The 25,558-nt window shown below is 40.3% G+C and overlaps 1 protein-coding gene across 2 annotated transcripts in view; it reads left to right on the forward strand.

Annotated features, from left to right (window-relative positions):
• Positions 1-14,989: 14,989 nt before the first annotated feature.
• The window catches only part of PTPN12 (protein tyrosine phosphatase non-receptor type 12), a 69,390-nt gene continuing 58,821 nt past the window's right edge, over positions 14,990-25,558 (forward strand). Inside the window, exon 1 of one of the 2 annotated variants that reach the window (XM_059847421.1) lies at positions 14,990-15,292. In XM_059847421.1, coding sequence (XP_059703404.1) covers positions 15,194-15,292 — 99 coding nt within the window. In that variant the 5' untranslated portion in view covers positions 14,990-15,193. The remainder of the gene's footprint in view (positions 15,293-25,558) is intronic. The other variant, XM_059847420.1, reaches the window with a different exon arrangement.

The raw sequence follows: 25,558 nt of genomic DNA on the forward strand, positions 1-25,558 counted from the left end.
TACAAACACCTGCTCCCACACTGTCCCCTGTCCTGGTGTTGGCTGCAGAAGAATCTCTCACAGAAGCTGGATTGCAGCTGCTACTGGAGGTGTCTGCAATCAACACATGTTGTCATTCAGGCTTTTTTCAGCTTAAAATGTGACTGTAAAAAATAAAGGAGGCTGTTCATTATTGATTAATTGCTTAAGCTTTTAGGACATAGAGTGAGAGGAATCAATAATAAATATCTATATCCATGTATATTCCCCTTTAGAAAAGCCAAGCAGCTGAAATCAATGAAGGCTCCTGCTTTTTGGTGATTGACTGCTTCTTTTGAGCTGGCTACTGAAAGCAGAGTGTGAGCTGGAAAGTCTGATAATTCATTAACATGTGTCAAATAGGTTTCTGAGCTCCTTCACCAGCAGCCCTTGGAACAGCCTTGTGGCAGGAATGGAGCAAATGGAGAACACTTAACTGGGGGACCAAATTTATGCTCAAGCAGAGAAGGAATTATTTCACATTGTCATTAGATGTCAGAAAGTTTATCTGTGTTCTTTCAGAAACAGCCAAAAGCATCAGTCCCCAGACCCTCCCAGGTGAAAGTCACATTACTAACAGTACGAAAACTTTCCATATTTATTTGTGAGACACATGAAAATCATAACATGTCTACAAGAGCTTTGACATGAGACACAATGATAGGACAGCAAGGAAAACCATATGGACAAGGTCTGGAGAGGTAAATTGTATAAACAATTCCTGGAAAATATTCTGAAGGAAGGTTTGGCATCCCTGCTGCCAAATTTTCTGTGAGAAAAAATGGGGAAAATATAGCTTGTAATTGAATGTAAAACTGGAGGCTTACATTACTTTTTGTCAGACAGGTCTCACTTTGTTTCAGAGTATGAGATGTAGGACCAGGGCCCAGCACAATACACTTATCATAATCTACAAATAATCCCTCAGATACAAAGGGAAGTAATATAATGTTTAAAAAAAACCAAAAAATCATCTGGATAGCTGGTAGAAAACTTAATCAATTCTTACAGACATCTAAAATAAAAACAACATTATCTGCAGGAAGTCAACTAGTTCTACAAGAAAAGGAAACAGTTCTTTTGAGGAAAATTTGGAGATTTGACAAAAATCCCTCAGAACTCTTGCTGTTATTGTGCTGACCAAAAACCATGCAAGAATAATTGAAAAAAAGTTAAAATGCAACACAAGGCAGAAACATAAGAAAAAAATATTTTTCATTGTACAGAGAATATTAAGGATAAACTTAAAATAAGCTTGTGCTAATTTCTGAGGCAGGGCCTGAAAGCATTTGGCAATGGAATTATTCAAAAACAGAGGTGACCAGGACATGCTTGCAGCAACTATTGCACCAGTTTTATTAATGAAATTCAGCTAAATAATTAGTCAGCAAGGCAATCAATAACAACAGGATAACATTAAACTGCAACATTTATGATAAAATTGTTTCATATAACAGAACACATGAAATGTCCCAGGAATTTCAGGTATTTGAAAGGTATGGAGGTTTCATAGATGCACTTGCAGCCCGTATTATTTGGAGGTCAATGGACTTAGAAAACTATGTTGAAACAGCAAAGCAAACACTAAGGCAAAAGGACATGATTAAGACCTTGTCTTGGTTTACTTCACTATAAAACCACACCTCTGCACCTGAGAGCCTCAGTCACATGTGCAGTATGGACCAGGAAGATCACTTTGGGAAAAAGAAATTTGAGGGTGTTCTCTTGTACTCAACCACCTCTCATTATAGGACTGTGAGCTGTGACAACAAAAACGATGAGGGTAAAGAAATGTAACTGTCTAGCAAACCTTTAGGTGCCACCACCAAGCAGAGACAAAGAGGCCTCATTTGCAGACAGTGAAAACAAGGACCACCAAATGATATAAAAACTGTGGTTCAAGTCAAAGAAGCCACATTCACTCCAGATAAAAGATATTCCAAGTAGGATTACCATCCTTCTGTTTTCTCATGAACACAAATTACCTCTCACTTAGAAATTGTCTGGCACAATATAGAGAACCTGTGTGTTTGTCTAAGATTTGAAGGTATGCAGCAACCCTTTTCCTGGGAAATCTGACAATTGTGCAATGACAGTGAGCATGCACAGTTGTGAGGAGAGGCGTGGCATGCATTAGAAACCCTGGACATTCACAACACATTGGAGATTGTGGTTCCATGTGTAGAGCAGGCTTGGTGTTCTCCAAGAAGCACAGCTGTATGTGCACAGTTTGATGGCATGGCCCAGAAATTCCAGTTTCATTCTGCAGGTGAAGCACAGATTACTTCTGTGCACTGTGACTCAACACTGACAGTGCATAACTCCAATTCTAACTTGAATTATTGCATATGGGTAAGGGCAGTTTCCTTTAGCTCTGTGCCTTGTTTCCAATAGTGACTACCAGTAAGTTTCCTAAGAAGGTTATAAGGGCCCTCTAGAAGCCCTCCCCAAAATACTTTTGAGTGTCTGTGGATCAGTAATTCTGTGACTTCCTAAACTATTTGATGTGGGTTTGTATTGATTAGTCCTAGATATCCTTTTGTTCCATGAATTTGTCAAAATCTTATTTTGAATTCAGGCACATTTTTAGCATCCACAATGTCCTGGCACAAGTTCTATTGGTTAATAACGTGATGAGTGAAGACACAGATCCTTTTGTTTGCCTGGAGACTGGCATCTTCTGGCTTCATTTGATATCTTCCAGATTTTGGGCTGAACGAAACAGTTATTTCCTACTTACCTTATACAAGCCGCTCCTGATTTTACTGTCTTTAGTATATTGGGTTTGTAAACAAAAACCCTCAATCTATTTTATTGTTCTTCATCCTGTAATCACTCCACATCTTTATTCATACTTGTTGCACCTATCTGTATCTTTTACAGGACTTCTATATCTGTCTTCACATGGACACATAACTATAAACACTGCTGAAGATGTGGATATGTAATGTATTTATACAGCAAAAAAGTAATATTTTATGTTCTTGATTCCTTTTGTAGTGATTTCTAGCAATGTTTGTCCTCATTTTACATTCCTCTACAGTGAATTTTTGTTGCCTAGTCATTACACAGTAGGAAGTTCTTATGTGAGTCTGCAATCAGCCATAGTCTGTATCACTGACTAATTCAGTGCCATCAGCAAATATTTTCATCCCTTTTTGACACTGTTTTCTGATCCCTTGTGATCTGTGTTGAGCAATGTGAACTTCAGCACAAAGCCATGTGGGACTCCATGTGTGATCTCTTTCTACTGTGAGAGGCAATTAATACTTTACCTCATTTCTTCCCATCTTCTGAACATTTCTTCATGTCTGATTAGCTTCCTCAAGAGCCTCAAGGGAAGCAACTTTTTAAGTGCCTTCTGGAAATCCAGACAGATGGTATCAAACAGATCTGTGCTGCCAACGTTTTATTGACATGTCAGAGGACTTTGGTAGAGAGGTGAAGCACAACTTCTCTTTAGGAAAACTGTGCTGACTCTTCCTCATTGTACCATATTTATCCTGGTGTCTACCAGTTCTGTTGCTTATTATTGTTTCTTCTGTTTGAATCAGTACAAGGTATTTGTTCAGGATACTGAAAGTCTGCCCTGCAGTCCTGCTTAAAAACTGGTATCAGCGCAGTGAGCAATAAGTTTAGCAATGGCTTCTCTGGGCTGTCTCTAAGGAAGATGAATTAAATGGAAACACAATTAGGCAGCTGGATCCCTGCCTTTGAAGTACAGGCAGGAGACAAACCCAAGATGCTGTGCCCATGCTCTGGCATGGGCTGAGCGGTGCTGCCAGGATCACTGCATTTGAGAAGCTTCTAAATGAAAACCTGCTGAGTGTTTGCTCTCCTGTGAATCTCCATTTCTGTGAGCAGTACAGAAGACAACCATTCATGCTTCATTTAAAAGGAAACAAAGCAAAATCAAAAAAACCAACTCAGGCAACATGCAGATTTGCATTTAACCAGAGATCAGGCTTTTCAGGAATAGTGAATTATGCTGAGCATATTAAAAAGCTGTTTATTTGGTTATACCAGTTTTACAGAATGTAAAAAAAAAAAAAAAAGACTGTCGACTTGACTGGATTTGTATAATGCAAGTAAAGGCTAAAATTAAAAGCAGATTTAAACATGAGTACAGATAACTTTGTGAGCATTCCACTTTAACAGTTGTGTGTGGACCTGAGAATATTTTGGCTTTCTTTGTTTTTGTATTTAGTATTCAAGGCATTCAGACACGCTATTACCTACTCATTGATTGCCAGATAGATTATGGGGGAAATGGTGTGCTTTACTATGTTAAAGGCTCCTTGGTTCTTGGTTGTTTGAGAGAAAAATAATGTAATCCAAAGAGTTGCTAATGGATTCTGCAGGTATTTCCAATAGGACAGCCTGTATGTATATACAGCAGATTTGATCTCATAAATGTTTGTCAATTATTTGTCTTGTTTTGGGAGACTTCCTGGCTGCTTAGCAGATATATCCTTCCAACTGACACCATACTAATTTGTAAAAAATACTAAAAAAATAGTCCAGGCAGTGTGTCTTTCACAGGGCTGTAACTTCAAAAACCATTAGTGGAAGGAATTTGCCTCTTATTATTTTTGTACATTGCCTGTGATTATTGCTGTCATAAATTAGAAATACTCAGATGTGTTCTCCATCATGCATACCTTCGATCTGCTTGATGCTCTCTCTAATGAAAGGCACAACTTTGATCTTTGTTCCTCTGCCCATATGCTTATGCCATTGTTTCCTTGATATTAATAATTTACATCTTGTTAAATTCTTTGACACAAATGCTTAGAAAATGCTTAGTATATGCTATAATACCTCATGGTGATTTTTATCTTGCTAGTTTTGTTTCTAAAATTACATCAGTAAAGGAGGGAAAGCCATTCTCCATTTGTAAACACAAAGTTTCTGGACAATGCTGTCTGGGGACTTTGTGTTTACAACCATCCAGATGGCAATGAGTGTGAATTTTGCATTTTGATTGAGATGGTTCATATTGATATGAAAACAACAAACCCCCCCATGTTTGCAGAAGATTGCCTACTGGCTATGCATCTGGCAATGTAGCAGGTATATAATTTATTCCATGTACAGAAAACATGTTGCACTTTGAAAATAGAACCAAATAGAATGGTTTCTGACTCTAATCAAGTAGAGTTTCTTCTGTGATGAGTAGAAATTGATGCTTGCCAGAAGTATAAATTGGTAGAACAACAATAAAACAGTGAGCAGTTTCACAGTTAAATAATTAACCAGCAAACATACATGCAATCAATACTGCAAGCAAGTTCTGTTAAAGCTGAGGTCTTAGCACTTTCAAGAGTGCATTTATTCAAGCAATTACTGCATTTTGGTACATACAAGCTAAATAAAAGGAAGAAAAAAGATAATTTTAAAAGAGCTTGATATCAATTTTCTTCAATAAGTGATGTTGAAATGTAACAGCTGCATTGTACTTTACCCTCATTCTTTGTGCAGATTTCCTTTTATCACAACTGAATCCTTCTTGTTTTCCTCTTTCTATTTTAGTTCATATTTACAGATTTTATAGTTTGCTATGAAGCTAAGAAGCCTGAAGTCTCTTCTATGAAAATGGAGCAGTTTTAACTACTGGAAGTCGCATGTTAGTGGTTTTGGTTTTCTGGATTTGTTTGTTTTGCAAGTGGAATTTCTCAGAACTCAGTCATGAGCACAGGATTATTCAATGGTACTATTCATCACCTTCATTAATGATCAAAATAACAATATGCTAATGAATTTTTTGGTGGCAAAAAGCTAAAGAAGGAAGAAAGGCAATCCTTGGGGACCTGACGACTAGGAACAGGGTGGAAGTAAGAGCAGAATCTATTGCACTGGAGGGCAGTTCCATTACAGGCCTTGTCACAGAGTTTGTATTTACACCTCTCATCAACTTCTAGCTGGTGTAAAAATCCTTTCCCCTCAGAGCTTGCACACAAATGAGAACATGCACCACCTCTACTACATGTGATTCCTCTTTCTAATGGCCGTCACTTAAATTCTACCTCTGCCATCCAGGATATCCTTTTTGTGTCTCCAGGTCAGAACTATGACTCCTGAACCAAGATGTTTGTCTCATGGCCAAGTTTGTCTGGGCTTTTCTCCTTCCACAGGCTCCAATTTTCTGGGGAAGTTCTACATTCAGGGGGAGAAAAAACTGAGCATCTTATTTATTTACTTATCCAACATTTCCAGTGGGCCTGAGGTGACAACATTGGATCATGTGGAGTGTTTTTTCGAGAAAGAGCTCTCCTTGAAGGCTAGGTCAGTTGGCTTACTTGCTTTCTGGGTCCTATGAATGGTTTGGGTTGGAAGGGAACTTAAAGATCATCCTGCTCCAACCCCCCTGCCATGGGCAGGGAGACTTTTCAGTAGATGACGTTGCTCAGAGCTCCATCCATCTTGGTCTGCCCCAGGGATGCTTCCCTAGGCAACATGGTCCAGTGTCTCACCATCCTCATAGCAAAGAACTTCCTTCTAATATCTAATCTAAACATACTGTCTTTCAGTTTGAGTCCATTCCCCCATATCCCATCACAACCTGGACTTGTAAAAAGCCTTTCTGCATCTTTCTTGTGGGTTCCCTTCAGGTACTGAAAGACCACAATTAGATCACCCCAAAGCCTTCTCTTCTCCAGGCTGAATAAACCCAATTCTCTCAGCCTTTTCTTGTACTAGGTCCTCCGTCCCTCCAGCCATCTTGGTGGCCTTCTTCTAGACTCACTCCAACAGGTCCATGTCTTTCTTGTGCTGAGGATCCCAGAGCTGGGTGCAGTACTCCAGGTGGGAATAATGACAGGCATGCATTAGAGAGCCTTTGGCCATTCCTTGCTGCTGTTCTCAGGCAGCAAGCATCACTCTGGGAAATGACAAACTGCCCTTGCTTAGCAGCAGTGAAAGTCTAACCAGAAAGCTTTTTCCTGTGTTTCCTCACATTCCTTCAGAATTACATCTACTCCTTGTGTCTTTTAGCCTTCATCCTCAGCAAACAGATGCAGAGGTTAGGGAAGTTTTTCAATAATCTGGACTTGGCACATACCTAATCTTCCCCATCTAAGAAAGACTGATTGATCTTAAAGAATTAATTTGACTCTCCAGTTATGAAGAAGACCCTGTTAGAAATTATTAACAGTTTATGGCATAAGACTAGAGCAAAAATGTAACTTTTCTAATATAGTAAAAAGAAGATAACTATGATGAAGAGATATTTTGTGCTGGAAAGAATATTCTTGAAAAACTGAGGTTGAATATAAGAAAAACCTCCCAGAGTTATAGCACTGAGGTTTTGGAGTACTCTTCTTGTATGGCCAGTGGAGGCAAATATTGTGATTTATTTGGAGATGAAGCTTGACAGTGTTATTAATTGGATTATATTCAGGTTTACATGTAATGGCAGGAGCTTGGGCTTGGTGACTTTTGCTGTTCTTTTCCAGTTCTTACATTAGATTTACCTATTCCTAAAGCTGGAGAGCAGTTTGGCCTAATTTCAACAGTCAGAGAATTCATAAGGAACTTCAGACTGCAGAGGAGCTCCCAGGTGAACTCCACGTGATGGTTTTGAAGACAGCAATAGCATTAGATAATACTATAACAAAAAAACTCCAGCTTCTCCTCACTCTGTGTGAGCTGCCTTCTCAGAATGTTCTAGATTTCAGAGTATTTATTTATTCTTATGATTACATAGTCTTTCAGCTGAAGTAGAATTTCTTTCTCCTTGATTTTTTTTAATCTGTTGATATACTTACAGATAAGTTGTATCCCTTTTCAGTCTTCATCTCCAAGTCCTTATTATTCTCTGGAAAGAGACTTTCCATTGCCCTTTTCACACTAATAGGCCCTCTGGAAGTTACTGCAATCTCATTACAAACATACTGATAGAGGAACACTAATACTCATTTTATTTGCATTTTTCTATTAGGTCTTGAAAAATTCAAGTTGAAAAATGAGTTTACAGGGAGAATTGGCTTTCCTACCTCTATTTAAACTGTTTATTTTTAGCTAAATATTACCGAATATGGAAGCAGTCCAGTTTACATCCTGGTTTGATTTCCTGTTTACATGAGCCAGTCTGGTGTCACCATCGTATTTCTGGACCACTGTGGAAGCTTGTGTGCAGCCTTCCTTCCACCTCCAAGGAGAGCTGCTCTACACAATGGACTATTGTTGTGCTCTCTTATAATGAAATATGAAAATTGTTGGACACAGTATATGTTGGGCTTATGTCACTTTGCAATAGTGCACAGATATAACAGCAAACCTTTCACTGAAATGTGGGGCGAAAACTCATGTTAGAGAACAAAGTTGTAACTGTACCCATATTTTTTTGAAGTTAACATATAAACAGATCTGGTCACATATAGGGTGGCTCCCTATAGTATAATTTTTGTGGGCTTGAGGGGGAGGGGTGTCTTTAGTTTTAATTTTTTTCCCCTTCCCATCTGGTTTTGTTTCCCAAACTGTAAAGCTTACTATTTCCCTTAAGAGACTATTAAAAATATTTTTTTTTAAATCTACAGAATAGTTGAGAATCTGAACTGGCCATTATGACTACTAATGGTCATAACAGCAGGCATTTCACAGGAGGGACTCAGGGAGCTCAGTTTTACCACTCCATCTAATGCATTAGCAGTCTCTGTCCTTGTTATTATTTTAATAGGATTTTCAGAATAAAATGGAATAGTATGTGCATCCAGAGAATGCTCATGCCAGGTAATAGAGCAGTGTTTCATAATTTTGGCTTAGATTCTGTCTAGCAATTTTTTGTTTTATTTTCAGAAAAGATGCATTTTAGAGAAGTGGGAATACTTTAATGTGTACTGATGAGTGTAAAACTAGAGACAGACAAGTCCAAGATTTGTTTAAGGATTATATGAATACTGCTATGCTAATGGATAAGAACCCTGAAATAGAACTGGTTAATTCTTTTTTTCTCGAGGCTGATTCACAATAACTGAACAAGAGAAATTAAGCAAAGCTCATTCAGTTTACAGTAACCTTTCGTATTCATCGATGCAAAATTTCATACCATCATTATTTTTTACAAGGGATACTGAAAACTTCATTTTTATTCAATTACCCATTTTAAAATCACATTTTGAATGACTTCCTCCCATTAGAACATCCAGATTCTTCCCTGGTGTCTTTTACACACACCAGTTTTTTAATGATGCTCTTTCTGATGCTTGCAGGCGGAGGCTGGAGAGCACAGCTACCTAGCATGGCCTGTGCACAGGCTTACCTTCTGCTGCTGCTATTTCCATTTCAGATGTGCTGTGGCTGTGCCTGGGGAATACCCTCGAGGAAAGCTTTGTCACAGGGAGGCAAATGAGGCTCCCCGGGGCAGCCCACCACAGTGCTGCAGCTGGCCTGCAACAACCCACGCCCCGGCACCCTGGCTCAGGGGCACTGCCGAGGCACAAGACAGGGTTCAAAAATTCTGTGTCCAATTACAATAAGGTCGAAAGATACAGATGGAAAATGGCTCCTGATTTTCCTGATCCAATAGCACAAAGCAGGTCTCCTACTGGATTAACAATGACACATATAAATAGCAGTCATCGGGTCTCTCAGGGATGGGCTTACAGTGAGGCTATTATACAGCAACTATCAAAAGGAGACACAGAAATTAATTTGAAACCCATATGCTATTTATTTTAATACTGTTAAAAACTTGCCGAAATCTTGACTGTATTCTGAAACTTTTGTTTTTCCACTCACAAAAAATCAAAGAAGTACCTCAGTTAACAATCTTTAATTAAATGAAATAAAAAACAAAAAAAAGGAAAAACATTTTAAGTCTGGACAGTATTTCACAGCTATTTTCTTTTTAAAGCTGGTCATGGTAGAATATTATGCTGATGATCATAATGCACACTCTTATTTTTGTTTCAGTTGCATGCTAGCAATATCTAAAAACCACTTTAAACCTTAATGCTGTTTCAGTAAGTGCTGCAGCAAGAACAAAGTTTCTTCTATGTACTGAAACTGTGTTTGTATGGGGTGGTGTATGTTACACTTAGATAGGATTCCAAAATATGCCCTGATCATGAAACTCAGTAATTCTGGTCTAAAATATTTATTACCTGCATAAGGAGTGTCACATATAAAGGGTTTTAGCAATATCACACAATGAATCCCAGAAGATGGTAAAGAAATAAATAAAAACTAAGCAAGTCAGGTAAAATTAAATTGTCGCAGGAGTATTTTCAGTGGTAATTACAGGAGTCTGTCACTGCTGAATTTAGAGTAATAGAGGCAAATGTCAAGATATTCAGCAGTCACATGGCACTTAATGAATATGAATGGAACATATTATACAGACACTGATCAGGTCTTTATGACTCATTTAAAATAAGATTAGTTTCAGGTTTAAATAAGAAATTAGATTAATTTGTAGTATACAAAGGATACTATGCCTCTTACTCAGATCTATTGTCCACAATTTCTTTTGTTTCCAAAATTAGAATTCTGAGACTCCATGGGGGTTGCTGTCTTTTCATTTGTTACTTATAATCTAAGTGGTTAAATTGTAGCTGAAGATCGGCCAGAAAACTTGATACAGTATTTTTATCCTCTTCGGAAACAAAAGTGACTAAATACTGAAATGTTTTGAGGATAAGAATATACAAAAAGTATGTGATCCTGATATTCCTGAATGTTTCATTTAACTATTTTCAAACAGCATGAAACATTTTGACATTTGTGGAAAGACACATTGCATTTCAGTTTGTCAGATCAAAGACAAATGTTTCGCTTGGACTTAGTTTTTATGTGTACCCTTGAGCTGTTCAACAGCTTCCTGGCATTTATACTTCGTGCTCCAGTTCTTTCATGTGCTGAGTCCCTAACCCAAGTTGTGCTGACTTCACTGGTAAAGACATTTCTGCATCTGTAAGTATAACAGTGCATTGTTTTTATCGGAAAGCAGAAAAACATTGGCAAAATTGTTTCCTGTGGAAAATGTAGCTTTTACAGAAACAGCATTTTCCATTGAAACACCACATTTTTAGAAAACTTCCAACTAACTGCACTTAAAGTATATTTCAGGAGTGTTATTATGAAATCTATAAATGCTAATATCTATTTTTTATTCTAAATAATTTTGATTACAAAAACTTTTCAGACACCCAGTATAGATAAAATGAATTGGGCTTTCATATATAGGATATATTTATCATCATTGAATTATAATTTTAGTATTGCATTATTATTATACAACAACATAAAGTGTTATGGTGCATTATGGTTCTTTTGCATTACTCCAAATAGTGAAAGTCCATGAGTCTGCAGATTATTGCAAAGGGGAGAAGAAACTGGTGACAAAGTGAGCAATTATTGTAATGTAGTCACACGAAATTACAAGGAATACACAAGGTCTTGTTTTGCTGGACAAAGGAGGTATTAAAACTGTCAGAGGTGATGCCCTTACTCAGAGCTGTAGGGTTCTTTCACCCTTCCCTCCCACCCCAGTTCTTTGATTTCTTTCTGAAACATACTTTTGGGTAGATATCTGCTGGGTTTTGAACACAGCTCCAAGCCAGAGAGGCACTGAAGCCAAACAGCTTTGATGTGAGCCTGTGCTCCATCTCATCTTGAGGGAAGCCTCTGAAGGTTGTCAAACTGGGATGTGTGGTAGTCCCACCCATTGACTGAGCAGCACCATGGTATGCAGGCCAGGAAGCACATTTACCAATTTACACCATGTTTACCTTGTGGGACATGAAAACCAACCTTGAAACAGAAAAAAGTGTCTGACTGCTTTCCCTGCTGCCGCTGGAGTAGTGCATGGCAAGGCAAAATGAGGTTATAACAGAGAAGCTGTAGGTGATTTACTCGCTTTTCTTCAAGGACCATACTTATATGGATTGTTAAGACAAAACTAGAATTTTCTTCTACAGATTTGGGTTGAAACTTCCTGTTCTATCTCTAGGGTGAGTAATTCACGCTGTGTGTCTGTTTTTCCGCCCCTCTCCTACGGCTACACAAATAGGCACTCATGCACACATGCTGCATTGGTCAGATGTCTGGGGTTAACCCAGATAGTGTGAGCCTCAGATCAAAAGCCTGAGTTAAAATGCTATTTTTGCTGCTGAGGCTTGAGGTGTCTGTTCATAGCACAGATATGAGACAACTTCATGCACCATTTGCAGGGCTGTGGGAGATAAAACTGGTGCTATTTGGTTTGCAGCTCTCACAGGTACAGGTATGCATGCACAGGCAGACAATGCCAGGCACAGTTCTCCATGCTATTCCTAATTTCTTTGATTCATGTTTACCTTTGTTCTGGCTGACACATGCCTATTTTGGGGGCTTTTTTTGTCTTCTGAGACTGATAACCTTCTTATCAGTTAAACCAAATGAAAGGCCACGGTTACACTTGCTGGTTTACAACAGTTTGTTACAGTTGAGTTGCAGATTGTGAATGAGGTCAGACTAACAGCTGGGTCCTTTCCATGTCAGGCAATAATGATATCGGGTTCATCATATTTCTTTTCCTCCTCTATAACTCGGTTGTGTGATTAAATGAAGAAAACTATATAACATTCAAGACTTCCTTAATTGGTTGTGTAGTCTCAGGTATCACTTTTCTGAAGTTACCTGCCATCTGGCACTGGGAGCAGGTTTGCCAGGACAACTGCTGAGCAAACAGCAACCTTCCTAAGCAGATGGAAATCCAGCAAGGTGGCATAGAAAAACTACCTGATGATCCAAGCTCCAGCTCTCCTTGTGGTGTCAGTTCTCTAATTTCTGTCTTTCCCTTTTAAGCTGCTCTTTGGTATTGTGGAAAAGGAGGTTTGAAAAAGGAGAAGGAAGAGAAGAATTAAAACAAGAACAGGGAATATCCTTGTGGCTCTTCAGGGCCAATTGACTAGCTTATTATGGAAGCTGGTGCAAAGGACATGGAGAGGAGACTGAGCACTGACAGCTGATGTGTTTGTGTGGAGTGCTCACTAAAGGCTTTACTAAACCCCAGCACAGAGCTGATGCCCTTTCCCAGCTCCTTCATGTGTCCTTATGTCTCTCTCCTATACATTAGCTGATGAACATCAACAGCTAAAAACCCCAAACCCTTAATAAGATGCTGAAGTCTGCAGTAAGTCATGTGAAAATGCTAAGCCTCTCAATTTTCCAGCCTACCCCTCTGCCAGAGATGGCTGTGTCTGCAGCAGATGCAGGAGCAGGAAATGTGTGTCCATGCATCAGCAGCTACAGTTCAGGCTCCTACGCCGTATCTCAAAACTTGCCTCCACTAGGAAGATGGTGAGTTAGTGGGCAATGAATTGGGCTGAGGGTGGTAATGTGCCATTGATTCTGGTGTGGAAGTGGTATTCTTTGTCAGCCTTCTAAAACAGTAATATCTTACACCAACACAGGAGGATCAAGCTTTTGTAGGTTTCTTTTGGTAACAAAGCCAGATTAATGGAATGATCAGAGAAGAAAACACACAGATTTTCTATGGATTTATATTGCAGCTGAGTGAGTTCCCTGAGCCGGTTCGATGTCCTGTCCGACAGGGGTTGTGTTGGTGGCACTGCAAGCACCACACGCTCCCGGGACAGGGAACAAGCGGTAGGGAACGGGCAGGAGTGATTTAGCCGGGTTATGCTTCTCAGCTTGGACCTTTATCATCCATATGTCACACAAAAACTGTGACAAACTTTTACTGGGTCAACAGCATCCCTCAAGGCTGTGTAGATCTTCATCAATTAAACTACATTTTAACTGACTTCACTTGGAATATTTATTAAGCTATAAGGTTATACATACGCACACCTCTACAATTGCTTTACTTTGCTTAAGCAGAAGTAATAAATGTCATCAGGACACCAAACATAAAAGAGTTTAACTTTTCCATATAACATTAGGAACGAAAGAGCACATTGCCAAATCCTCCAGCACCACGTAAGGCAGAGATTTTAGGCTATGTTTAAAATAGGAAGGCGCGAGGTGCCTGAGCCCTCTCGCTGCGATGTCGAGGGCTGCGGGACCTCTCCCCGCCTGGCACCGCCCCGGAGCCCGCAGACACCTGCCGGCGGCACTTCCATGAATCAGCTTCGCCTGTGGACATTTTTACTACGTAGATCGATCGATCGATTGATCGATCTATCTATCTATCTATCTGTCTGCACACACATACACCTATATATATATATACACACTTCATAAAGAGTATACACTTACATATACATATATATATATGAAAAATTAATATAAATACACACACATACATATATATACACTTAATATACATACATACATATACGCGAGCAGCGGTCCCCGACCAGGTGTCCGGGCCCGTCCCTTGTCCCGCCCCGCCATCTTCCCGCTGCCCGGCGTCCACCGCCGTTGCGCCTCGGCACCGCCGCGGCAGGGACCCCAGGCACGTCCCACGGCTACGAGCTTCCCACCCAGGGCGGGACCCTTCTGATCCGGGAGTTTCAGTAGGATGCTTCGTGAGCCCCCAGCCCCGTGACACGGCACTGTCGCGACTACATGTCCCGACATGCCGCTGCCTCCCGGCGCGGCGCCGCGGGCACCCACCGCCGCCCATTGTGCTCCAGCCAGGGGAAACCGCGCTCCGCTCCGCTCAGCTTCCCCCTCGCGCGCCACGTGGTCCCTTCCAGCGCTCCATGAGGCGCCCTTCGGGCGGTCCCATCCATGGAAAACGGGGGGGGGGCGGGGGGAACGTGGGAGAGGGCGAGGCGTGGAGCCCAGAGAGCGCTCCCTCGAAGCCCGGCCGGCCGGTGATTGGCGTGCGCGGCCGCCAATAGGGCGAGGCGACGGTCGGGAGATCCAATGGAGGCGGAGCACTGCCGGGGCGGGGCGGGGCACAAGGGAGAGGGCGGGGCGGGGCTGCCGCCGCGCGTGCGCGGGGCGGGAGGAGGAGGGGCCGTGTCGTGTCCGTGTCGGCTGCTCCAGGGAGGGTCGGGCGGAGGGAGGGGAGGATGGAGCGGGCGGCCGGGCGGCCGTGAGCAGGGCGGGAGCGGAGCCAGAGCGGGGCCAGCAGGCCGCGGGCAGGCCCGGGCGGGGGAGAGGCGAGGCAGGGAGGGGAAGGAAGGCAGCCGGGTGACGGGTCGTGCGGCGCAGGGGGCTCCGGGCGGAGAGCGGGCGGGCGGCCGGGGCTCCCGCTCCGCAGGGCGGCCGGCGGGGCAGGATGAACCAAGAGGAGATCCTGAGGAAATTCATTAAGCGAGTCCAGGCCATGAAGGACACGGACCACAATGGGGAGGACAACTTCGCCAGCGACTTCATGGTGAGGGGCGGCGGCGCGGGTGGGGCGGGCGGGGCTCCTGCCGCCCCCGGGGCGGGGGGGTGACCCACAGCCCCTTCCCCATCCCCCCGCCAGCGGGGGGGTGTTGGGGCGAGCGGGCTCGCATCCCCGGGGGTGACCTGCTATTGTGTGCCCCGGGGCTCGGCCGGCTCCCTGTGCCCACCGCCACTTCGGAGCTCGGCGGGGGGAGGGAGAGTGTCCGCCTGGATTCAGCCTCCTTCCTGCCCTCCAGCCCCGGGAGGTTTGTCACCGCGGCCCCGGCCCTTCCCCGCTCCTGGGGAGCTGGTGGTCATCGGCTCTTGCAAAATTAACGGGGAGGGAGGCTCCTCGTCCACCCGCCCCGCTGTTTCCCTGAGCACATAAAGGGGACAGAGGCGAGGCGGGGGGGACTGCGAGCGCTTCCTCGCCCTGGCAGCCCCTTTTCTGCAGGGTTGCCGTCTGTGATGTCAGCTGGGGATAATCGGGCACTCCTTCCCCTTTTATTTGCCCCTGTAGCTGCCTGCTTGAGATTTCTCTTCTTTCCGAGGAGATGTGTTAAACATATTGATAGTCCTTGGAGGAATATTCATCTTCCCTTCGCTAACGTCTCCCATCCCCCATCGCAGCCCTCCCTGTATCCCTCGTCCTTTCTTCCTTCCAGATCAGTTCACCGTCAGCCTTTGGTTAACGTGTGCGCTCGGGGAAAAATTCTCTCGGAGAATTAGTGCTTTTCCTGGTTTATTTTAGCTGTTTTATCGGGCTGTTACAATATCTCGGGAGTTTTATCTTTTGAATTGGTTGTCTGAGCTGTGAACAATAATTTTGGTTGGGCAGATGTTGCTGGCTCTTTTCAATATCATTTAAATACTTAATATCAAAATGCAGTTTGACCCGCAGAAGAGCTGAAGGAGAGCGGGTTAGTGCCCTCCGTATCTGTCTTTGTAGCTCGTTTTATTATGTATGGCTCTTTGGGATTAAAAGCACATCGTTAGCCCTTTAAGCTGTCAGTCTGTGCTAGTGGTCTGGGAATAAAAAAAAAATTTAAAAAATCTCAATGTAAGTGTCGCATCGGAGATTGTCCGAAATGTGGGGAGGAGGCCGCGGATGTTGCGCAAGGCGGAGGGGCGTTGGGAGCGCTGGCAGGTCCAGGGGTGGAAGAGGAAGTGGACTTTGGGAAGTAACGAGTTCATCCAGGGTGGGGAAGGGAGCCCGTGGGAAATCGGCCACGCTCTTTGGGCAGGATTTTGCAAATGCTAAAAGTATGCTGCTGAAACATGTGAGCGTGTGGGAAAGGAAGAGAGAAAAGTGTGCAGTGAAGAATGCCATTGGAGCGATAGGACCCTTTTAAATCTTCACATGAGAGCTTAAAAATTACAGAATTTGACAGAAGCTTTTTTATTAAGTCATAGTTTTAATAATATAATTGCTATTTAACACGAATTGACATCTTGCCTTGTACTGATGAGCCTGTCTTGTTCATGTAAATTATATATACTTTACAGAAAGGCTGGCCTAGACTACTGCAAAATGAGGGACATTTTTAATAATCTCTGTGTTATGTACTTTGTTCTAGATCGCCTAATTCACCTCTACCATTTCATATCTGATAATTATCCTGATGTCTTAGTTTTGTTGTAGTCAAATGATATATAAAAGATATTTTTATCATCCTTTCTTTGAAGCAGTGGCATCCCTGTATGGAAAAATAGCTTTTGTTTCAATTTCTCTGTTTGACAGCATGTTGTTTTTGTAGCTTTCAACAGCATAGATGGTGAGTTTTCCCATTGCTTTCCTGTAGCAGCAAGAAAAGAGAATATGGGTGAAAATAGGAAAATAGGATTATAGGAACTAATGTGCAAGACATTGCAGGAGAAAGATGTATTACCTGAAAGAGTGTTGAATGTTTTGGGGAGAATTGTGCTGAAAATTTCTTTTGTCCTTTAACACTTTGTATTTCAAACTTTCGTATTTGATTTTTCTATCAGAAATTAAAGGAAAACCAGGAAATTAGGATCTTCAGTTCTAATATTCACCTTTATGTAATAAAACAGGCATGGATTAGTGTGATGACAAGAATCCTAATTGCTGATTTTTAAGGGTTTTTTCACTATGAATGTACTGGGGTATTTTGGGATTTTTGGGGTATGAGTTTTGGGGTGTATTTGGCTGTCTTAACAGAGCTGTGCCTAGGTCCTCTTTGAAATGATTGAAAAGTTAGAAGGAAAGAGAGGTAAAGGGGATTTAAGTTTCAGTATTCTGTTCAGTTAAAGAACGAGTAGATGTTTTTTGAGGGGTGAGAAGGGAGGAAGTTGTGTTATCTCATTTAAGTGCAGAATGTTCTGTGGCTGATCAAATAGTGGCAAGTTTGTGGAATAGGAATTGCTGTTACTCATCACTTCATTTCCAAGTCAAAATGGAATCTAAAATATGAATGGAATAGTGGGTGAATGCAAATGAAAACAATTCTTTACTTTTAGGTCTTTATTGCCTTTGAATGTGTTGAGTAATAGGCTTAGAGAGTTGTACATAGGCCTGAGTGAATGAACTAAAAGTACATGCTGGGTGCCCAGGAGTCCTGGAGGAGAGGGTAGAGAAGCTAGAGGTGTGCACAGGTAGGCTGATAAGCCTGGCTGATTGCTTTTGAAAGTCCAGAGTGTAGATGACTAAGACTGCAATTTAATAATGCCATTGACAAACCTGGAAACAACTTCCTCTTGGAAGGTGGAAAGTTGATTATTACCCACTCCACCAGTGCCTCCCCACCTCCCCCCAATAGCAAGATAAACTCTATGATCTGGGCACCAGTAGCAAGTTTGTTACTGGAAATCAAATGCAGTTAATTAATTTTCACTAGGAAGTAAGCAGGACTTATTAGTACTTCAGTACTCTGGGTGTGCACAGTTAGGATTAAATGAAGTGGATAGTTTGAAAACAGGACAGACATGTCTGTAAGCCTTGCCAGTGATCATGTGTATGTGGATATGGAGCAAGTGGGCTTTTCCCTAAAATAATATAGGTTAAGACTTTGCTCCCATGGTTGCAGTCCATCCAAGAGTATATTTTTTCCTGGGTTTTTGCTGACATTGCTATTTGAGTAGAAGGAAATAAGTATAGATTGCTTCCTCTTGGTGTTTCATGCTGTATAGCTACAACCAGCATGGTCGAGGGTCTGATTTTTTTGTAATGAACATGTGTATTTCATCAAACAAAGGTTGGGAGTCAGGGTTCCATATGGAGGAACAAAAACAGCTACTCTAGAATTTAGAAAGATCTTGATAAATATTATTTGCTGATTTATTTTTGTATTTTATTCTACCCGCGATTAACACATTTATATTTTCTTACGTTATAGTCATGACAAAAGCATCCTGACACTCATTTCTCGTGTTTGATGTAGACTGCTATTGTTATAGGAGAACTGAAATATGAATAGTGTGAAGTTTTACCTTCAAAAATCAGATGTTTCAATAGCTTTGTAGTATATGACAGTCTTGCTTCATCTCTTGAGTTATATATCTGGCTAATGTTTTGTCATGGAACACCATGTATGGCTGAGAATGTGGGGGGGGGTTTTTGTGCGATGGATGCTGGGTAGGGGACCCTCAGCTGCTGTTTGGAGGTAGTGGTGTCAAAATGGTTTTGTCTTAGATCATCGGTCTAAATAATAATAATTTTTTTAAACAACTTTGTTACACCTGGTCACAGATGTCTGTACCTTTCATTCAAGAGGGCGCAGGTAACTAACTCAACTGAATATTGTGTGTCTGTGTTCTGTTCAATCTGTCTAATATGAAACTTTTAGGTTTGGAAACAGTAAAGCACTCAAGCTGCTGTTTTCTGAAGTGTGAAAGGGAATTTGAATGGTTTGAAACAGGTAAAAAATGAGTTTCTATGCTTTTTACATCTAGATGGTGTTAGTTTTGACGTTTTTATATTTAAGCACTTCTAACTGATTGTTTTGTGAAAATTCTATTTAAAAAAATGGGAGGTGGAATGTGCTTGAATTGTAAGGATAAAATGTAGCTGATCATAGGAAGTGCTACACCAGATGTTATAAAACTCTATTTGTGCGTTTTTTGAGGCTTTCGTCTTTGTTTTGGTTTTTTTGTAATTTTTTTAGGAAAAGGCACAATTTCTAAAGTGCCTAAAGGCTGCTTAAAATGAATGAACAGTCTACACTGTACTAAATCACTGATTAAAACTGCTAAGATACATAGTGAAAGTCCACATACTGATGCCAGTCATGACAGAGATTTTGTTCTGGTTCTGAAGCAGCATTAGGGATACCAGAAATACCTATTCAACTGTAGCACTTCAGAAATGCCCCTCTTAATCTTGTCTGTGTATTCATGTGCATTTGCATAAGCCTTTCTGATTCAAATGCTATTAGTGCACCTCTTGAGTATCTGTGAAGATACTTTTCAAATTTATAAGACAAGCATACAATCTGGAAACTTATAAAACATTTCTTTTTTTTACTATCTCTGCAGTTATTTTTAAGATCCCACCATATAGACATTTTTGGAAGTGATGTTTTCTAGTATATATTTAATGAGTTTGGTGCTTGTAATATATTGTTAGAAACACCAATGCTTTGTGTTCTAAAATGCATGCTGTCTTTGTCAAGAGATATTTGTATCTGTAAAGGTTAAACTGGGAAAAATGCTTTGGTAGAATCAACTAGATGGTAAACTGTTTCTTGAAACTTCAAATCCAAGATTTAATTGGTGTAAGCAGAGGTTTGCATGGAATTCTTGTGAATTGGGTTCTTTTGAAAAATCTGTTTGGAGCACTTGTTTTCCCTAGAGTGTGACAGAAGGGGTAATTGCCTTGGAGAAAATGACCTGTAAGTGCGTTGTACAGCTGATCAGTCATAAGGACCTCTGCTCTTAGCAATGAGTTAATAGGTCATAGGCAACTGTCACTTCAGATATGCCTTGTGCATTTTTATCATTTCAGGGTTAAATAATGGATCTGTTAGTAGTCACCTTTCATGTTATGCTTAAATTTGCTTGTAAATGTATTTTTAAAGTTTTGTTTGCATTTACATATTTCAGCTAGATGCTGTTAATTTGTCTGTGGGGGGCACACCCCAGCACATGACTTCATTGTGTGTGGTTGTAGTCATCGAGGCCATTCATAAAGCTTCTTTTACATGGACTAAGTCTGGTTGGAGCAATGTCACTGAATAGTCATTTCAGTAAGCCCAGACTTTAGAGACTTCTGAAATTTTGTGAAATACTGTTCATTCAATGTCATATGAAAATACAGTTTTTCATGAACAGTCATTCAGTTTAAATATTCAGCTTCTTTGTCCCCTTCTGAGGAAATGAGTGCTGTTGCTTCAAGGATGCCATTCTGAATTTTCGTAGAGATGGTTGAACACAGCCACAAAGCTGCTATAGTGACCCTGGGGTATAGGAACTTGCAAACTCTGCCTAAAATTGCTGTTCTTTCAGCACATGAAACTAAACCAAGTCAGTTAGGCAATGCTCTGGGTTGTGTCAAATAGCTTGTGTGGTAATAAGTTCTGTTTGCTCATTTTCGAAAGACAGCAGTGTATAAGTCTACTGTTCTCCTGGAATAAAGGGTTGTGTATGGATTTTGCAGACTATTAAAGAATTGTTCCGGAGGAGCAAATGGTAATGTTGACCTTGCACCTCATGGCATTCTACATGCAATCCAAATAATTTAAATAGCATGTCAAATACATACTTTGTTTTTATTCTTACCTCAATTCTACAGCACCTTTTGCTGTATTTAGTTATATATGTATATAGATAGATACATATCAGTAAATACCTATATATGGATATGTCTCATGTGACCATAATTCATCAACCTTAGACCTTAATCTATAGTTCTGTAGCTCCATGTACATGTTTATGTATTTGTATATTCATGGTTGTAAGTCTGTGTAGTACTCTGCATATGTGTCAGTGATCTATAGTATGAATTTCTTGGTTTGGATTGCTTGTAATTTACTTTAGAATTGCAGTAGGTTCAGGTTGTTTTTCCTTGATGCTGTTATAGGTAAGTATAAGTTATCAGCTCTGCAAGCAGGGGAAGGGTAAGCAGATATTCAGATTATCTAATGTGTATACATTTGTTCATCATGAGTGCAACAAAAATCTGAGGCTTCTATATTATTTTCTTAAAGCCATTAGTTTGTAATAAACAGAAATTATATTCTATCTTCTTCACCGTTACTATTTAAGATTTGTGGATTTTCCATTGTGTCCTGCTACAGTTTAGCTATAGTATGCTTAGTGCAAAGGACTTTTTGGCATAGGGAAAATAGTATTGCATTTCTTAATGTTGGGAACATGTGAAACTGTAGAAGTGCCTTGGGTATGCATTTCTAGAACTGAAATCAGATGGTAGATGATGGTTTTTTCTTGGTCTTATATAACAGCCCTTCAATTAGGGAGAGGCATCAGTGTTAAAGGTCAGATATGGAACTGAGTAAAGCACAAATGAATTAGGTAGAGCGGGAGCTCTTTGTGCCATTAGGAAGTGCATTGTTTGTATCCTGGTGTTTTCCTCAAGCTGTTGTACTCCACAATTGCTATGGTTATGCCAGCACAAGTTTGGATAACTCAGCTGTGTGTTTTTGCCCTTAATGAAGCATGGACCTGCATTTCTATTTCGTTTAACTAGCACGTGAGTGTTGCAGAGAAATTAAGCTCTTTGTTTTCCTGCTTCATCTGACAAAAAAACTTGCTAATATAAACTTAGCTTGTGAATTATTTGTTCAAATTTGAGCAATCGGAATGTGTTTATGAAAAGAGAGCACTCTGGTATGGCTGTGGAGTTTTGGATCTGTAACTTGGAGCACAGAGAGCAGCTGTATTGTTGGAGCTGTGTCTGGAGTCCCTCTGCACCTTCAAGAAACCAGATTGTGTTCAAACCCAATATTGGTGAGACAATATGAGTGCAAAGCCAGTAGCTTTACTAGGGAAGCTAGGAGTGCAGCAAGGTAAGGAATGAGTGGTAAGAGAACTAGAGTACAGTCAGGACTGGCAGGCTTTAGGACTGTCATTCTGGGTTGGAAACTTGTTTTCAAGTGTCTCTGATTGCTGGTGTCAGGATATTTCAGTCACTGAAGTTTGCATAGGAAGGTTACTGCTTGTGTCCCTGAGGGCCTTGTTCTAGCTGCTGTTTTATCATCAGCTTTAGAATGAAAAAATTCTTACACAGCTAAAAAGTAGAGAAAAACGTTTCCCAAAAGGTACCAGATAAATAGAGGTATAAATGGATGACCTAGTTTAGTTGACCTATTTTTTGCTCCTATCTGTCCTCCTACAAGCCAATACTTTTAATTTCTTTAAAAGGCAATTTTATTGGTGTTAATTTATGGGAAGACTTAAAGATAATATTGTCCTAATGGAAGTGTCTTGTGAAAGTAAAACCTAGAAGAATTGAATTAGCAGCTCTAAAAAGTAGCAAGGCAGTTACTTCAATGGGGGAAAATATCTGCCTATTACAAGATGACTGAAGCTGTGAATGATGTTGCCTCATGGGCTACACATGTCATTAGGAACAAAGCAAATAAAGAAATATGTTTCATTCATTCATTCAGATTTCTGTAAGGAAGCATCAATAATTTTGAAGGAAATCCTACCATAATGCTTCAGACAGTTAATTTTCTTTATTAATATTACTTCTGAGCTCCCTTAGTTCTGCAGAAAGAATTGAATTGCTTAGTGTTAGGAATAGGCCAAGGGCAACTACATGAGTAGACTGTAAGTTTTAAGTGCTGCATGGGTTGGTTGGATTGTGGTACTTTTAATTTGCTGTGATTTGGAGAAATCTGAACACAGTTGTTATGGGTATCCATATAACTTGTGTTCCTCCCTTTTTGGCAGAAGGTCTATATGCTTCATGTTTTACATGTTGGAGAACAGGCCTTGATTCCTAAATATTATTGAATTTTATTTGTTTTAATTGCCTGATCTTTGCTATGATTTTTGGTGTCTAAAGTCATGGATTGGAAAGCACCATCCTCTAAGGGGAAGTTAGCTTAGTTAAAACTATATTGCTTTAAAGAATGTATGTACTACTTTAATCTCTTTCATTTAGTTATGACACTGAACTTGTCATTTTAAAACAAACTTTTTTACATTAACTTCCTTTTTATGTAGTCTTGTAAGGTATAGCTGAGTTTGTTTTTCTAAGGTCAGAGTACAGTGGTGTCCTCTTAAACAATTTTACATCTTGCTGCATTTGTCCTGCTGTCTTGTCATTCTTGCTGCCTCATGTGGGTGACATCTGCTTTTTGTTTTTCTTCTGAAAACACATAGATGTTTTGTAGTCTTTGTGATCACTAGAAGAACAGCTTCTATGTGGATCAGTGGAAGAATGGGGTTTTTGGGGGTCTGGAGAGGTAAATGACCATCTTTCAGCTGGCAAGGCTTGTTCCTCTGGGCAGCTAATACACCAAAGAGAGGCTGAAAGGAATGTGGTGATGAATTATGTCTTCTGTTCCTGCTTTTATTGATATTGAGCAGTCAGCATCTCTGCTGTTGTGCTATCCTTGCTATCTTATTTGCTTTAGGGCCAATATTATGGTTGAGAAATTAATTTCTTGTGCTGAGCTAGACTAGTTCTAGGTTTTGGTTCATGCACGTTTTTCCTGGACTTACTGGCATGATTTCCAGCTGTTTGTCACATTTGAGAGTCTCTGGGGCCTGTTCCAGAATTTTAATATTTTTTTCCATTGTTGATTACATTTTAAAATACCTTTTGTCTTCCATTATGAGAGTATGGCATTTTTTTATTCTCCTGGTAGTTCTTGGAGGACACAGCTATCTTTGAACAACTTGGTTCCAAGCTGAAAGGATGTTTCTTGGGTTTCCTGTCCAAGTGTTCAGAGGACCTGTCAGTGTAGATTATGCATCCGGTTTAAATGACTGATTGCTGTGGGAACTGCACTGCTCTTGAGAAGCCTGAATAGTGTTCTACTCTGTCCTAAATGTTTCACTTCTTATTTGATTATGTTTGACTCTGTAATGCATAACCCTGTGATGGAACAGTGCCTTTTTTTCCTCAAGTGTGTGGGTAGCAAGTGTGGTACTTGGGTACAGCTTCCTACTTAGACAAAGGTTCTTATTGGATGAGTTGTCTAGTTGTTTCACTGCACAAAACTGAGAGATCGATTAATATAAAAAGCAGAACAGAGAGAAGAACAAGTGATAGGAATAGTGCACTGCTCTCAGACTGTGGGTAGGCTGGGTTGGAAACTGATGGCTGGCTGCTCTGTGAGTGAGTAAAATTAATCATGGAGATGTCTCAGTGGTAAATGTATCATGTCCTGCATGTTTGCAGTGCACAGCTCTTTTTTTTACTGTTTTTACATGTGTAGAAAATAAGTTTTAATTCTTCCTATATTTTCTACTTGAATCCTTACCTTCATGCATGGGAAACAGGGTTACAACTGGAATGCTTTCTTTATTACTTACTCCCTCTTGTATGTTATGATTATTTTAGCCAATAGGTAATTGTTAATTGAAATGAATACAATTGTCCAGTAGGAATACTCTGGGGAAACATTTTGCTCAAAATAAAGCTGGAAAATGAAACATGGTTCTGGAGGGAAGGATATATGTAGGTTAGTTGAACTGCTGCAAGAAACTGAGAATTCCTTCACAGTTGAATTAATTATAAATTGTCTATAGGGCAGCACCCCTATTGCACAAACTGCTAAAGGAAGGAAATAATCTCTTAGATACTGTGAATGTCCCCAGATAGCTCTAAGTATTCAACAGTTACTTCTAAGATTTCAAGTTTAGTAGTTTAGGTGGTTACACGAAACAGTGTGGATTTTTATTATGACCAAATTAGACTGTAAAATTAATTTTAACTAATTTTCTTTGAGGTTGTATAAACAGAACTGTGATGTTAATGGACTATATGAAAATGTTAATGGAGAAAAATGACTGGTTTTAGGCAGGTAGAAAGGACTGGGAAAGTACTGGAGGCACACACTGGAATTTACTTTAGTAAAGAAATATGGTGTTTTATAGATGCTTTATTTTTCTGTTATTCCTACTTCATGAAGACTAGGCCCAGAAGGGAGAAATATATGTGTTTCCTTTAATAGCTCTTTGCTACAGAATTGCATTAAGTGCTACACAGGCACTTAAAGCTTTGGACACGAGTCTGCTTTTCAAACTGAGTGTTCTGAAGTAAGTTGTTATTAAGCTGCAGGTTAAGCTCTATCACAACCTTTTATGTTTTCCTTATAAACAGAATAACTTTTCCAGAGGC

Source organism: Haemorhous mexicanus, chromosome 5, assembly GCF_027477595.1.
Source record: "Haemorhous mexicanus isolate bHaeMex1 chromosome 5, bHaeMex1.pri, whole genome shotgun sequence".
In the NCBI taxonomy this organism is placed as follows: Eukaryota; Metazoa; Chordata; class Aves; order Passeriformes; family Fringillidae; genus Haemorhous; species Haemorhous mexicanus.